This window comes from Miniopterus schreibersii (assembly GCF_964146895.1).
Source record: "Miniopterus schreibersii genome assembly, chromosome: 5".
Lineage (NCBI taxonomy): Eukaryota > Metazoa > Chordata > Mammalia > Chiroptera > Miniopteridae > Miniopterus > Miniopterus schreibersii.
Window position 1 is genome coordinate 89,612,141 of NC_138106.1, and position 14,669 is coordinate 89,626,809.

General features: G+C 58.2%; 1 protein-coding gene across 2 annotated transcripts in view; it reads left to right on the plus strand.

The window, feature by feature from the left end:
- Positions 1 to 2,054: 2,054 nt before the first annotated feature.
- Positions 2,055 to 14,669, plus strand: part of WNT7A (Wnt family member 7A) — a 65,590-nt gene continuing 52,975 nt past the window's right edge. For both annotated transcript variants that reach the window (XR_013998886.1, XM_081138462.1), the window contains exons 1-2: positions 2,055 to 2,352; positions 6,607 to 6,833. Coding sequence is in view for 1 of the 2 variants with exons in the window: in XM_081138462.1 (XP_080994588.1) it covers positions 2,282 to 2,352; positions 6,607 to 6,833 (298 nt within the window). In the remaining variant the exon portion in view is untranslated. The remainder of the gene's footprint in view (positions 2,353 to 6,606; positions 6,834 to 14,669) is intronic.

Genomic DNA, 14,669 nt, shown 5'->3' on the forward strand with positions numbered 1-14,669 from the left:
CTTTCTGCACCCCACTTCCACCCTAGTTGGCCCCCTTAGGATTGCTGTGTCACAAGTGACCCCAGAACACAGTGGCATAAAATAACCATTTCATTATCTTCACAAATTGCGGGGATCAGCAATGGGGACGGGGCACAGAAGCCAGCCTGTGACCTCAGCTGGGAAGCCTCGAAGGCAGGGACGACTGGGGGAGGCTCCTTCACCTGCTCTCTGCACCCCGCCAGGGTGACTCCAATGCTGAACTCAGCCGGGACTGTGGACTGGAGCACTTACATGTGGCTTCTCACAGCGCAGCAGCCCCGACCCCTCGGTGGGGCTCCGGGCTCTCACGGGTGCTCCAGCCTGGGCAGAGCCTCCAAGGTCTCACGGTATCACCTCGGGCACACCTTGTTGGTCAGAGCCCTGAGAAACCGGCCTGAATTCAAGCAGGGAGAGCACAGAGAACCCACCTCTCAATGGGAGGCGAGTCCAATCATTTTGTGGCCGTGTTTTAAAGCCACCACCTGAACCCAAAACACCAGTGTCCCCCACCTGCAGGGGTGGGCGGTCTGCTGTCTGGGCTGCCTGGCTCCACCTGGCCCAGCCCTTCCATCCCCTCAGTGGATTCGCACCCCGCAGCCCAGGGGAGCTTTTGGACGCACAGATCAGACTGGTCACCCCTCTTCCTGCCCCTCCAACGTCTTCCTGCCGAGCTTTCCGCTGGACTCTAAGCGCCTGGACACAGCTGTGTGGGATCCGGCACCCCTAACCCCCTTCCCACCCAAAGGCGGCCTTTCTCTCTATTGAGCGCAGCTCCAGCACCCTCTGGGGCTCGCGCCCAGCACCTTCTCACTGCTGTACTCCTCCCTGAAATGCCAGGCCCCCAATCCTGGCCCTGCAGACCGCGGCAGAGACGCCACCGCGGCGCACGGTGCTCTCTCCCGGGCTCCGTCTCATTATCGCCACTTGCCCGGGGTGTCTGAGATTATGTCTGTTTACTCTGTGTCTGTCTCCCTCACAAGTTCCAAGAGAGAAAGACCCTCGTCTCCCTTGGTCCTGGTGGCGGCCTCGGGTCCCGCCGTGGCTCCGGCGGGCCGCCCGCGGCCGCACCGACGGCGCTTTTCAAGGAACGAGTGCGCGCTTTGAAGAAGGAATCCCGGGGGCGAGGCGACCCGGCGGGCGACGAGGCAGGCAGCCTGTTGCTAGCCGCTGGCTGGGGACTCTGGGAAAGCGCCCTCGCGTCCCTGAGCCTCGGTGTCTTCAGCTGAGACCCGAGTCCCACGGCCCCGCGCTCTCCGGGCCGGCGTCCGAGGGCCGGCTCGGCGTCTCCGTTCCGCCGGCCGCGCGCCGCGGGGCGGGCCGAGCTGTGCGCGCCGCGCCCGCCAGGGGTCGCCCGAGCGCGCCGAGCGGCCCGCGGCCCCGGCTCCCCGGCTCTGCCGACCCACGTCCCGCGTGCGTGCGGGCATCCGGGCCCGGCCGGGCTCCCGCTGTCCGCTAGGAGCGGCCTCCAGAGGAGGCTGCCCGGCCCGCGCACGCACCTGCTGCCCGCCCGTGGAGCAGACGGGGCGGGGAGGAACGTGCGGAGCCGGCGCGCTCCGCCCGCAGCCCTGAGGAAGGGGGTGCCCTCCCCCGAAGAGGGTCTCGGAAGCGCGGGGAGGCGGAGCCCGGGTGCGACCTCACCCCCGCGGCCAGCTCGGAGCTCGGCCAGGCGAGGGGGCAGGGGCACCGGCCGGAGCCAAGGTTCCCAGCCGAGCCCGAGTCCCTCCTCCGCTCCGCGCGCAGCCCCTGGGCGCCCGCTCGCCCCGCAACTTGCGAGGTGGCGACCTCCGGGGACCGAGCGCACTCCCACCGTCCCTGCCGGGCGCCGCGTCCCGGAGCCGGGAGAGGGCGCCTCGGGAGCGCGAGGGGCAGGGCGCGGGCGCGCGCCGGGGCTGGCGGCTGGTCCCGGGGGCGCGGGGGCGCGGGGCGGGCGCTCCGGGGAGGCGGGCGGGGCAGGGACGGGGGGGAGGGAGGGGCCGGGCGGGCGGCGGCGTCCCCGCGCTCCCCGCGCCTCGCACAGTCGCACCGGCAGCTGGCGCGCAGCCCCGCGTCGCCCGCGGTGCGCTCGCTCCTCCCTCCTCCCGCTGCGTGGACCCCGCGCTCCCGGCGGGGCTCGGGCGCCGCGTGCGCGGACGGGCGCTGGAGCGACGGCCCCGGGGACGCCTCGGCCCGCGCCTCCGGCGGGCTATGCGGATTGTCCCGCCGCGGTCGGCCCGCGGGATCAGCGCAGCCCGGCCCGCGGCCCCGGCGGCCGGCGGGGACTATGAAGCGGAACGCGCGGCGCTGCCTGGGCCACCTCCTCCTCAGCCTGGGCATGGTCTACCTCCGCCTCGGGTAAGGGCCGCCCGCAGCCCCGCGCCGGGGGCGGGCACAGGCGCCCCACAGGCTCTGCCGCCCCGCGCCGTCGGCCGCCCACTTCCGTGGCCCCCAGAGAGGCGGGGCGGGCAGGGTGCGGGGGGGGCACGAAGCCCCTCCGCCGGCGGGGGCGCCCCGGGGTGCGCGTACGCGAGAGGCGCGGCGGGTAGACCGGCCGCCCGAGGGCATCTGACGGGGCAGCCGGCACCCGGGACGGGCGGTGGGGGCGAGCAGAGGGCGGGCTGCCGCGGGGGGCCAGTCCCGGGCCCCAGCCCCGGGCGTGGGGGCCGCAGGTCCAGCAGGAGCGCGGAGCCCGACCCGGGACCGCAGCCCTCCCGGGGCTCGGCCCCAGAGCGCGCGAGGCGCGGGCACAGCGGCTCCCGGAGCCCGGGCAGCGCCGCAGGAACAGGTACCCAGAGGGAGGGGCGTCCTTAGGCAGAAGGAAAACGCCAGCGCTGCTCGGAGCCCCGCGCCACGCGCTCCCGAGCGCCTCGGGCTCCTGGGGCCCCTCGCCGGGCCGAGGGGACGGCGCCCGCCGGCCGCAGCACCCGCACAAAGGTAGGACGGGCGCCGGCCCGAGGACGCGGGGAGGCGGCCCGCAGGCAGCGCTCGGGGCGGGCGCCCACCCCAACCTGGGCGCCGGGGCTGGCGGGGCGGAGCCGCCCCCTGGCGCGGCCTTTCGGCGGAGGCGGCGGGCGGCGCTGGGGCTGCGGGCTCGGGCGCGTCCGCCCCCCTCACCCTTTGTACTTGGAGCCCCTGCGCGTGAGGCGGCGCGCGGCGCTCGGGTCCCGCTCGGCCGGTTGCGCACAGCCTGCCCGCCGCGCCAGGGGAGGGGCGCGGGCGCCGCGGGGCGGGGGGGCCCTTTGTGTCCCGTCGCCGCCGCGCCCGCCGCCCCGCCCGGAGCGGGTCTCCCAGCCGCCCCGCAGCGCGAGCGGGCCGCGCGGGGGAGTGGCGCTGGCCCGCCGCGCCGAGTGGCTTTCTGTCCCCGCCTTAATCTTCACCTTGGCCCGCGCGCCCCGCATCCGGGAAGCTGGTCCGGCGATTGGCGCTGGCCGCTCGCGGCTTTATCTCCTTTTTAATTAGAAACGGGGCGGAGGGCCCGGGAGGGCAGAGAGGGGGAAACGACGGAAAACAGCCTCCCGGCCGCCCGCCCTGCCGCCCGCGGGCGCCGCGACCTCCGTGGCCTGCGGGGTCCCGGCTGCCCCCGGGCGGGGCAGCCGCCTGCGGCCCAGCGAGGCCCGGTCGGGAGGAGTGGCAGGGAGATTGGGGCGGGCCTGCTGCTCCCTGGGCCTTGGGTTATCCATCTGTAAAATGGGCTTGAGCGGTAAAGCCCCTAAGGGGCTTCTAGCTCCCCAGATGTGACTGGTTCCTTCTGCTCAGGATTGCTGGCAGGGCAGCTGTGGTGTTCCTATTTTATCTGGGTAGGTCAAGTGACAGGAGCACTAGCCCCTGTGACAGTCAGATCCAAGAGTAACTTTAACAACAGCAACTTCTAAGCACTTTCCGTGTTTTAATACGTTCAATTTTTATAGCAATCCTACGAGGTGAGGCTTAGTTGTCATTACCCTAATTTTAGCCATGGAAGTACAGAGAGGGCATGTAACTTGCCCACGGTCACACAGCTAGTAGGTGAAGGAAACTTAGATGGCGCTCTAGCTCTGACCTCTCAGATACTAGACTATTATTCCAATGAATTTTTGACCCTAATATATTATTACACTTCTCTGCTGGTATAGGAATTTCCTTGTGGCCAGGTAGGAGTTCAAAGATTCCTCCTGACTTATGGACAGAACCTCCGCTTATCTTTCTACGCCACCTCTTCCTCAAACATTTCAAACATTCTGGCTCTGTGTTAGACTCTTAATGGCTGAGATGAATGGTCGGTAGCTCTCGCCAAGCTTCTCTTCCAAATCCATCATCTGCTAGCCTCCATGTCTCAATCTATGTGAACTCCAGTTTTCAGACGTGTGAATGGTTATGGTGAGTCCTGCCCAACAGGGCTGTTTAGGAAGGTCAGATGGGCTAATGTGTGTGACAGCATCCACCACACTGACTTGGCACATAGTAGGGATGCTACAAAAGTTCACTGATGCAGTCAGTGCATATTTGGGAAGCAGGTGCTCACCATAAGTGACATTTTTGAAGCTCCACAATCCATTTATTCAGTAATGATTTAGTGAGCTGGCAGACAGCCTTTCTGCCCTCAAAGAGCCCATAGTCTAATGAGAAAGGCAATAAACAAGTAAGCAGACAAATTAAAAACAAACACATACATTAAGACATTTCAGAGGACTGGACTGCGAGTAGCAAGAGTATTAAGTGAACAAAAGAGAGATCATGATGGAAAGTTAGGAGGGGTGGGCGGGGAGGCAGGTTCCCTAGCTCCCTTGGTAAGGGAGATGACTCTTGAGGCCACATGGATGATGACAAGCCAAGCACGTGAAGCTCGGGGTGAGAAAGCTCCTAGGGAGAGGAACCGGCAAGGACAAAGGGCCTGAGGCAGGAAGAAGGCTGGTGTGCGGCCGGAGCAGAGGGAAAGAGGGCAGGAGTGGTCAGTTATGCACCTGGGAAGGAGTGGGATCAGTTCATCTCTGGTGCTGTTGGCACAGGGTAGCTGCGCTTTCAGAAGCCCCACTTCCAGGACAACGTCCCATGCCTGAGCTCCAGGATGGAAAGCGTGGGGCACTTAGTCCACTGGCTGGCCATGGCCCTCAGTATGTGGAAGCTCTTATTACTATAGCTGGAGTGAGATGTCTGGGGTGAGATCGCTTTCAAGGTAGGCTCCAGTTGAGTGGGCCATCTTTGTGTACAGGAAGGACTACTGTGTCATCAGGGTTACAATCGGAGCCTATTTGGGGTTATCTTGATATTGGGAGATGGCCCCACCCTCAGGCCAGGTATCCATGAAAAACACTGATGCCTGTCTTTCTCTTGTACCTTCCCCGTGTCTCCCCTTAGCTCCACCCCATCCGTCAGTCCATCAGTCCATACAATTTGGTCAGCTCCATCTGCAGCCACCGCACCACTGCCACAGAGGCTAGGCCACCACCACCTCTTGCCTGCCCACTCCCTGCTCCTGCCCTGGCATCCTATAGTCCTCTCCCGTGGGGCTCGAGAGATGAAATCCTGTCAGTATCATGCTTATGCCCTTCAGTGCTTCAGATGCACCTGAGAACATTCTAGCCCTGAGTCATCTCTTGTCCCCAGACTGTCCTCCTTCACAAGCTCTGGTTTGCATCACTTCCTATGGATCTGCCTGTTTCTTGGCAGCCCCAAGCTTGTTCCCTTCCTAGGACTTGAGTTTTCTGTTCCCTCTGCCCATAATACTTTCTCCAGACCTTTCCACTGCTGGCCAGTCAGGTCTCTGCTTCACTGTCCCTTCCCTTCCTCAGAGAGGCCCTCCTTGACCACCCCAGCTAAAGTGGCCCCGCCCCTTCCCTCCCAAGCCCACCCCTACTTGCCATCACAGCATCGTTAGGTAGTTATCACAGTGTGCATTGCGTCTGAAAGGGCCTCTGTAGCTCCTCGGGGCAGCGCCTTTGCCTGTCTCCCAGCATAGTGCCTGGCGCCTGATAGATGTCCGATATGGATCTCTTCATGAATGACTCTCACCAGAACAGGCATAAGCTTCCTCTAGGCCAGGCATGTCCAGAGGGGGATACATGTACTCCATTGGCACGCAGGGAGCAAATACTTAGAACTTCTATTCACAATTTCTCGTTAAGTATTTTTTGGTAATAAAATACACACATACAGACTAGAGAGTATATAACACGTACAAACAGTTGTTTTTTAAATCAATATCTGGGTACCCACCACCCTTTCAGGGGCAACAGCTGCATGAAAGTGTGGTTTTCCCACATAGAGATGATTTCTAAACAATACTGGGATTCATTTGCATGATTTAAAATCTCATCTCAATTGAATCCTACCCTAACTACAAAGGCAGCTTGCTTAGTTCACTCAACATTTACATCTACCATACATCGTCTTATTTTTTGCTATCGGAAAAGGAGATCAAGCCTCACTAATACTGTATACACACACTGCACAGATACCGATGTGAGATCACAGATGAATAAACCTGGGCTGGGGGTGCAGTACCAAGAAAGGTGGGAGACTCCTGCTGGGAGCTGTAGGGGGAGATGGCCAGGGCTGGATACCAGGGAGGACCTGTAGGCCATGCCCCCCCCGCCCGCCTAATGCTCCCTCTCTCTGTGTCCCCTGCTCCAGTGGCTTCTCCTCGGTGGTAGCTCTGGGCGCGAGCATCATCTGTAACAAGATCCCAGGCTTGGCCCCCAGACAGCGGGCGATCTGCCAGAGCCGGCCCGACGCCATCATCGTCATAGGAGAAGGCTCGCAAATGGGCCTGGACGAGTGTCAGTTTCAGTTCCGCAATGGCCGCTGGAACTGCTCGGCGCTGGGCGAGCGCACCGTCTTCGGGAAGGAGCTCAAAGTGGGTACGTGCTCACCCGGACTCGGCAAACAGGGTCTTACAGGCCGTGGGGAGACCAGAGTACTCCTGGGAGCCCTTTGGGACCTGCTCCCCTGCCGAATGCTGGGATGACCCCAGCATAGGATCCTCCAGGGGCCAGGACTTGAATTCAGGTCTCCTGATGAGCCTCGGCTCTCTGGTTTGAATCTAGACCACCGCAGCCGCGTGTGGCAGAGTTGAAAACCAGTGGCCCGCATGCTAGCTGGCTGATACAGCGCTTATGTTGTTTTTTAAATCGAAGCCCAAATTTTAAAATTAGCTATTTTACCTAAAAATACAAATTTCTGACTTCTTTTGAAAAATAAGCTTACACACGTATTCACATAGTCATTATGGGCGAGAGCTGAGAACACAGCTTCCTTTAGGTGGAGCCTGGGCAGCCCCTTCACTACCACAGTCCCCACCACTCCCAATTATCCGCCTTATATCCACCCTTATATGACTTGCCTGGCCACTGTGGGCATTTCCGTTTGTAAGCCCTGTGTGTTGCTTGGACGTAAGAGCACAGATGCATACACACAGGCAGGCACAGAGTGTCAGGCCATGCACTTGGTTTTCAAACCAGTGTGAGAAAAGCCTGGTGGAAAGGAGTTGGTCACTGGGAGGCCCTGATTAGTGAGGGAAAAATGTGTTGTGTGTCTTGCTTGTGTGCATCTGGACTGGGGAGCAGGAATACTGTGGGCTTGCTTGAGCTGTGGACCTCCCTGAAGGTCAGGTCAGCCTCGGGGCGCTTTGGTCGGGAGTGGTTCCCCTGGCCTGGCTCAGAGGGTACCCTGAGTTCTCTTCCTCCCTCAGCCCAACGTCAGCAAACCCAATGCTCATTACGAAAACTCACCTGAACCCAGCCACTGCCCTAAGTCCTCACTTCCTTCCTCTTGGCTCACAGAGCTGGCGTATCTGGGCTCCCAGGTCCCCCCATCCCATTCGCATCAACCCGCTGCCCCCTGACCCTCCTGCAGACCATCCTGCGGGCAAGGTCATCCTTTGTAAATGGAAATCAGATCCTGTCATTTCCCTGTTTAAAACCCTGGGATCAGAATGAAATCCCAACTGCTGACCTCTGCCCCCGTCTGCCCCCATTTCCCCCTCCCCCTTGCCTACCCAACCTCACCCTCTTTCCCAAACATATCACACTGGGTCCTGCTTTGGGAACGCAGCCCCAGGAGCTCCTTCTGCCTCAGATCCTTTCCCATAGCCCATACTCCTGAACCCCATCCTCTGTGTGCATGGCTCCCGCTCAGCTTCCAGGCCTCACAGAGCCTCCTCTGCCTCCTGTCTAAAGCCCCTTAAACCACGAAGCCCCATCCCATCAGCCAAGCACTTGGCACTGCGTGCATCTCTTCCTCACCCTTTGGGAATGCTGGCTCTTGGGGGTCGGGACCCCTGCCACACGCACCACTGAATGTTTTCTTTCCCTTTCTTCTTGAGAGGAGGAGCCGCAGCAGCTCGGTCCTGCAGAAGGTCTCATCCTGTCACCACATTCTGTAGCTTCCTTCTTGCTCACACCTGTGGGGACTGCAGAACAGGATCCCAGGTCCAGGGTGAGGCTGGTGGGGGAGGCCTCCTGCAGGCCTCTCTGCATGCGTTCCCTTTCCACGTCTTTGTGGGGTAGGATCCTGCCCTTGTTCCCCCTCTTGGCTGGACAATCCAGTGCCAGGGCTCACTTTTCAGATGGACAGCCAAGGCCCAGAGAAAGGAGGGCACTGCCTCAGCTCATGCCCAGAAATGGCATCAACACTGAGACTCCAGTTTAGGTCACTGAAATCACCTGTGGTTTTCCTGCCTTCTCTTGCTCTCATCCCTGGCATAATGTCAGGTCTGGGCTCTGACATTATTTCAATTATGAAGAAACTAAGGGGATCTGCCCAAGGGCAGCAGAAGTGAGTGTCAGGGTCTCCCGGGACTGGGTTAGTCCCAGCGCAGCTTGCAGTCTTGGAACAGCCGGCCCATTGCTGGCTGAGTAATAGTGCCTGCTTGGGTGCAGCAGCAGGTATGACGCTGGGAGGACTGCCAGCCAAGAGCACACCTCACCCCCAGTGCGCCAGAGTTGTAGAACTGAGGTATCCTTTGCGGGCGGGGCGGAGGGCTACTGCCAGTACACCGGCCAGTACACACTGGGCAGGAGCAGAGGCCTGAGGCCAGGAGCTTTCTTCACGTGGGGGTGTGGATAGGCAGAGGTGGTCTTAGAGAATTCAAGCAAGCAGAAGAGTCCAAGGAAACCCATGGGCTAGCCCCACCTGGGCCTGAAGGAGAATGGAGTCAGAGCCAGGAGGCATGTGGTCAGTCTGAGCAGTTTGAATTTCTAAGTGGTAGGAGAAGCTGGAGAATTTTGACCATGGGCGTGACTGCCAAAGTAAGTCACATTGTATAAAATAGCCACTATTCAATGGTTTTTGGCCCACAAAACGACAACATTGTGTGATTCAATCTAGTAGGAATTCTGGAATTAAAGGGTGGGTCCAGAATTCATGTGTTCATTGTCCTTCATTGATTCACTCATGCCTTCACCCGCCATGGCTGGGCGCTGCTGTTCCAACCTGCGTGGTCCGGGAAGGCCTCTGGATCCATGAGGGAGGTGAGCCTCAGGCATGTCGGGAGAAGAGCATGCCAGGCAAAGGGAATGGCACGTGCAAAGGCCCTGACGCAGGAGTGTGTTCGAGGAACAGCGAGGAGGCTTAGCTGGAGAATAGCAAAAGAGGGGAAAGAGGAAGGCTCAGAGGTCAGAGAAGGAGCCAGGAGCTGGACAATGCAATGTCTGTCAGGCCAAGTCAGGGTTCTGGACTTACCTCCAGTGAATGGAGAGCAAGGGAGTGGCAGGATCTGACTTCAGATTTAGCAGGATTGCTCTGGCTGCTCAGAGCAGAAAGACTGTGGAGGGGTGAGGAGTCAGGAGTCCGGTACAGTTTTCTAGTCAGGAGGTGACCGGTGGCTGTGGACTGAGTGATAGCAGTGGAGGTCTGCTTCAGGGGCAAGCTGCCAGGGCGGAGGGAGACTGACAACCCAACAGCCACTGAGGAAGGAGTTCCCCTTCTAAGGTGGTAGTGGGAGCAGAGGAGATGAGATCAGGATTGGATCCCACTCCTGCAAGTCTAAGAAGTCACTTCTCTTCTGAGCCTTGGTTTTCTCGTGTGTGAACAGGTATCCTGCTTGAGGACAGCAAGAGGCAAGCCTCCAATTTAGGCTTTCTGGGCTCTTCATCGGTGTTCTTGCCCCCATGGGGTTGCCTCTTTCTGGGAGTGACCAGTCAACAAGGGCTGCCTGGCTGAGGTGAGAGATTAGGAGTCTGGTGTTAGATTGGGAGCTCTGGCCATCAAATTCACACTGCTGACAGCTGGACACATCTCCCACCTTGGAAGAGGCTTCCTAGAAGCTCCAACCCTTGTTTCTACTTACATCTTATTGACTAGAACTTAGTCAGATGACCATACCTCACTGCAAGGGAAGCTGGGAAATATAGTCTTTTATTCAGAACAGCTATGAGACCAGCTAAGGATCTGTGACTGAGGAGGAAGGGGAACATTGACATTGGAGTGGGCAGCTAGCCCCGGTGTAGGTTTCCCATCCCGTGCTGAGACCTAAAGACTCTCCTTCCACCATCTCCTCAGCCTCCTCTCCAGCCCCCGGCTCTGCCGGTGTTTCTTGGCTCTGTCTTGCCTTCTGAGTGTTCCAGATTTTGCTGCATAGATCTGAGGACAGCCATGGGCAAGGTCCTCTTGGATGCTAAGCTGAAACCCAATTCAGGCCACCTCAGAAGAGGAGAGGGATTCACGTTGCCTAAGTAACTGGAAAGTCAGGGGTGGTGCTGACTTTCAGAATGGCTTGGACCAAAGGTGATGTTGGCTTCTACCAACCCAGAACCACCCCTTGGGGCAGCAAGATGGCCTTTGCATCATCAGCACCACAACTTCCAAGTTCAAGTCCTACAGAAAGGCCTTAACCTTTCTCTGGCAGCACCTGCACAGTCCTATGGTTCACTCTGATTGGATCAGCTAACAGGGCTTAACTTCTGGTTGTGTGTCTATCCACACCAATCACAGTGGCCAAGGGCACAGTGCTTTTGTTGGCCAGGCCTGGGAGCCCCACCCGGACCATTTCTCATGGGAGCGGGATGGCTCCTGAGTCTCTTAGTCAGCTGGGGCTGCTGTAACAGTACTACAGGCTGGGCAGCTTGAACAGACATTTATTTCCTCCCTGTTCTGGAGACTAGAAGTCCACGGTCAAGGTGCTGGCAGGTTGGTTTCTTCTGAGGCCTCTCTCCTTGGCTTGCAAATGGCTCTCCCCGCACTGTGCCCTCGCACAGCCTTTTCCCTGTGCCTGCCCTCGATGTCTCCGTGTCCTAATCTCCTCGTCTTGTAAGGGTACCAGTCAATCTGGATTAGGGTCACCCTAATGGTCTCATTTTAACTTAATCACCCTTTTAAAGGTCAGACCTCCAGACACAGTCACATTCTAAAGTACTGGGAGGTATAAATTTGGGAAGGGACACAATTTGATCCGTAACAATGAGCAGCCAGAGTGCAGCATGGTCAGTGCACTAGGGGAAGGCATGTGGGGTGTGGTGGTGCTCAGAGGTGAGGCTCCGAGGGGGGAGTGGGCTGGACGGTGGGTATGGGCCTTGACTTGGGTCTCGAAGGGTAGGGAGAATTTCACTGGTCAGTGAATGGGAGCCCAGGTGGAGGAACAGCGGTATAAACATACGCACATTTGATTGAGCGGATGGCGAGCGGGGGTCTGCAGCCTCGGGAGGCAGGGTGTCGTTAGCCTCAGGTTACTTGACAGGCTTCCTATTCAGGGGTCTTAAAATGCCAGGGATTATTTGGGCCTGGTGTGTGGCCCACAGCAACTTTATCAGCTGCTACCCAGTGTGGCCCTTGGGGGCTTAAGAAGATATTCACTAATGTCCAGGCTTTTTCTTCTCTTAAATAATCCAACGACACCCCTTCCCTTGAGTGTACCACCCAGCACAACACCTAGAAGAAGGACAGGTAATTTACATCCACTTCTTTGAGCACCCCTGCTGCTCTCCCTCCCAGGCTTTACCTTCTCTCTCCTGAATCTTGGGTTTTCTATTCCTTGCTTGTTTATGTCTAATTTATCATACTGATATAGTCCCCAGAAGTCAATTATTTGATTTTATTTGTATTTAATTTTAAAAAGAAAGCATCACACTATTTGCAACCTTTTGGAACTTTTTCACTCACTACTAATAAAACTCATTTATCTTCCTCGTACCTGCTGTCGATTCATTTTAGCTGTGGTAAGTAGACCCAATCCATGCACCCATGCTTCAGGTCGCGGGGCATCTGGGCTGTCTGTAAGCACTTGCTGTCACCAACAGTGCCAGTGCCACACAGACCTCCTTGCGCCCATGTGCGTGCATTTCTCTTGGGTGTAGCCAGAGGAATGGAATTGCTGGTCACAGGTATGAATGTCAACCTGAGTTCCACAGTGATTGTGTCAAGTGCCACTCCCACCAGCGAGCAGTGTTGACCTACGGCCTCTCCAACACGGGATCATCCAGACTTCTTCATTCCTGCCCAGGAATGGGCGTGAAATGCTTTCTCACTGTCATCTGGCTTTTCACTTCCCTGAGACGTGATGCTGTTGAAGTCTCTTCCTACATTTACTGGCTGTATATGGTTACTCTTCTGTGAGTTGTCTATTTATGCTTTTTGCCCATTTTTCCGTGGGGGTGTGGTCTCCCCCAGTTTGGCCATCGTGGTTGTATCGTGGTGCAGGGAGCAGTATGGGGGCTGGATCAGCAGCCCCCCGGAGGCTGGGTCATGAGGGCCTTCACTCTCTTGTCTTTTATGTTTTCATTGAGGACCGGTAGGGGCCAGGAGCTGAGACAGCCTTCCTCACGTATCACCTCATTTGGTCTCATCCACTCTGGAAAGGAGGCCTTCATCTCGGGCTTGGAGCTAGGTGGAAGCTCACCAAAGTCACAGGGCTGTTTTGTGGCAGGACTGAGGTCGGTAGTAGTTCACCGTTGCTGAGAGATTCTTCTGTTCGTGAGCCTGCGAGATTCGAGATTCTCCAGGCTGCCTTGAACTTGAGAACCTTGTCTTGTTGCTGGGCTGTGGCCAGCCAAACGAGTACTGCCCTCAGAGTCACACAGCCAGGTGTCCATCCCAGCCCCGCCACTACCTTGCTGGTGACTGAGCAAGTACCTCACCTTTCTGATCTCAGACTTGCGGTCTGCAGAGCCCAGGAAGAGTCACGTGGCCCACCTTGCCAGGTGGCAGCAACATGGTACAGGATGTAAGGCCCTGGCATCTTCCGGGTTAGAGCCATCAGAGGATGTCCTGTTGCCCCTCCCAGGAGGCCCACTGCCTGTCTCATGAGGATGAGCTCAAGGAATTGGGGAACCTGCTTTGATTCTTGTTGCAATAGGATGGGAAGAGGCAGAGTGGAATGGGGAGAAACTATTGGCCCAGTTGCTAATCTAAGCTCACTATTTTGACTCCCAGTCTGTCCACTTCTTACCACCTGCACCACCACCTCCGCGTTCAAACCTCCATCTGTAGAGAGCTGTTGCCCAGACAACTACCCTCCTAATACACCCTCGCCTCCCCGTTCCACACGGCCACTCAGCATAGCACCTTCCCCGTGATGCTCCCATCACGGCCCGCCCTGTGTAAAACCCTACCGTGCTTTCCTATTGCTCTGGGAATAAAATACTGACAGGCCCCCGTGACCTGCATCCCAACCCCATGTCCACCCAGCCCTGCTGGCCTTCTTCCAACCCTTAAGCGAGCGAAAGTCTTTCCAACCTCAGGGCCTTTGCCCTGCTGTGCCCTCTGCCCGGGTGCTTTCTGTTCTTCCATTCTGGGCTCACATGCCGCCCCAAGAGAAGCCTTCACGACGCTCGTGTGCAGGTGGACTGCCTGTCCCTGCCCATCCCTCGCCTTGCCGTACTTTCCTCCTATCCCTTGACTACTGCAGCGCGCACTCCTGCTGAATTTGCTCCTTCTGCAGAGCTTTGTAACGGTTCAGCCCTGCAGCCACCTGCTCGGTTCTTTTCCCAGCCAAGGACCTTGACCACATGGCAGTGATAACTGCCTATCTCTCAGGTGGGGGGGAGGAGATTCCTTATTCCCCTGGGGCACTCGGCCGGGCCTGGCACACTGCACGTGCACCATAAATCACAGTTGAGGTGTTATCATCTGTCTCGGAGGCCAGAAGGCAGCTTTTTGAGGGAGCAAAGTTCTCTGACGCAGTGCCTGGCACATGAGGGCATGGTCACCATGGGCACAGTGGATGTGGGGACAGAGCCACCCCAGTTCCTTCTGGAGCAGGAGGAGGAACAGAAGAGTGACAGGGAGAAGCTGCTGAGTGATGGCAGGTAACCTGCCTACCCAGCATTGTGCAGGTCTCCACTCAATGCCACCTCCTCCAGAAGGCCTTCCTTGACCATCTGGCTGAGACAGCTCCCCCCCCCCCCCAGCATTCACCGTTGCTGCTGTTTTTATAGTACTCACCATTTCAGAAGCGACTTTGCTTACTCTGTGATGGGGTGTCCAACATCTGTCTTCTTTCCAGCCCCAGGGAAGTCCGCGGAGCCAGGGCCTGTCAGCCATGTTCTCTTGGATCCCTCGTGCCTGGCACACAGTAGGTGCTCAGGAAGCACATGAGGAAATGCGTTACTCCCAGGCAGTTTAGCTCCTCTGTGTCCCGTGTGCCAACAGCTGTTCTGAGTCCCTGAGGACAAGGCCCAGGTCCTGTTTATCTTCTGACCCCCAGACCTGGGTGGCACCTCACACAGGAAACACTCGGTCCTCTCTGTTGTACTTTTTGTTTC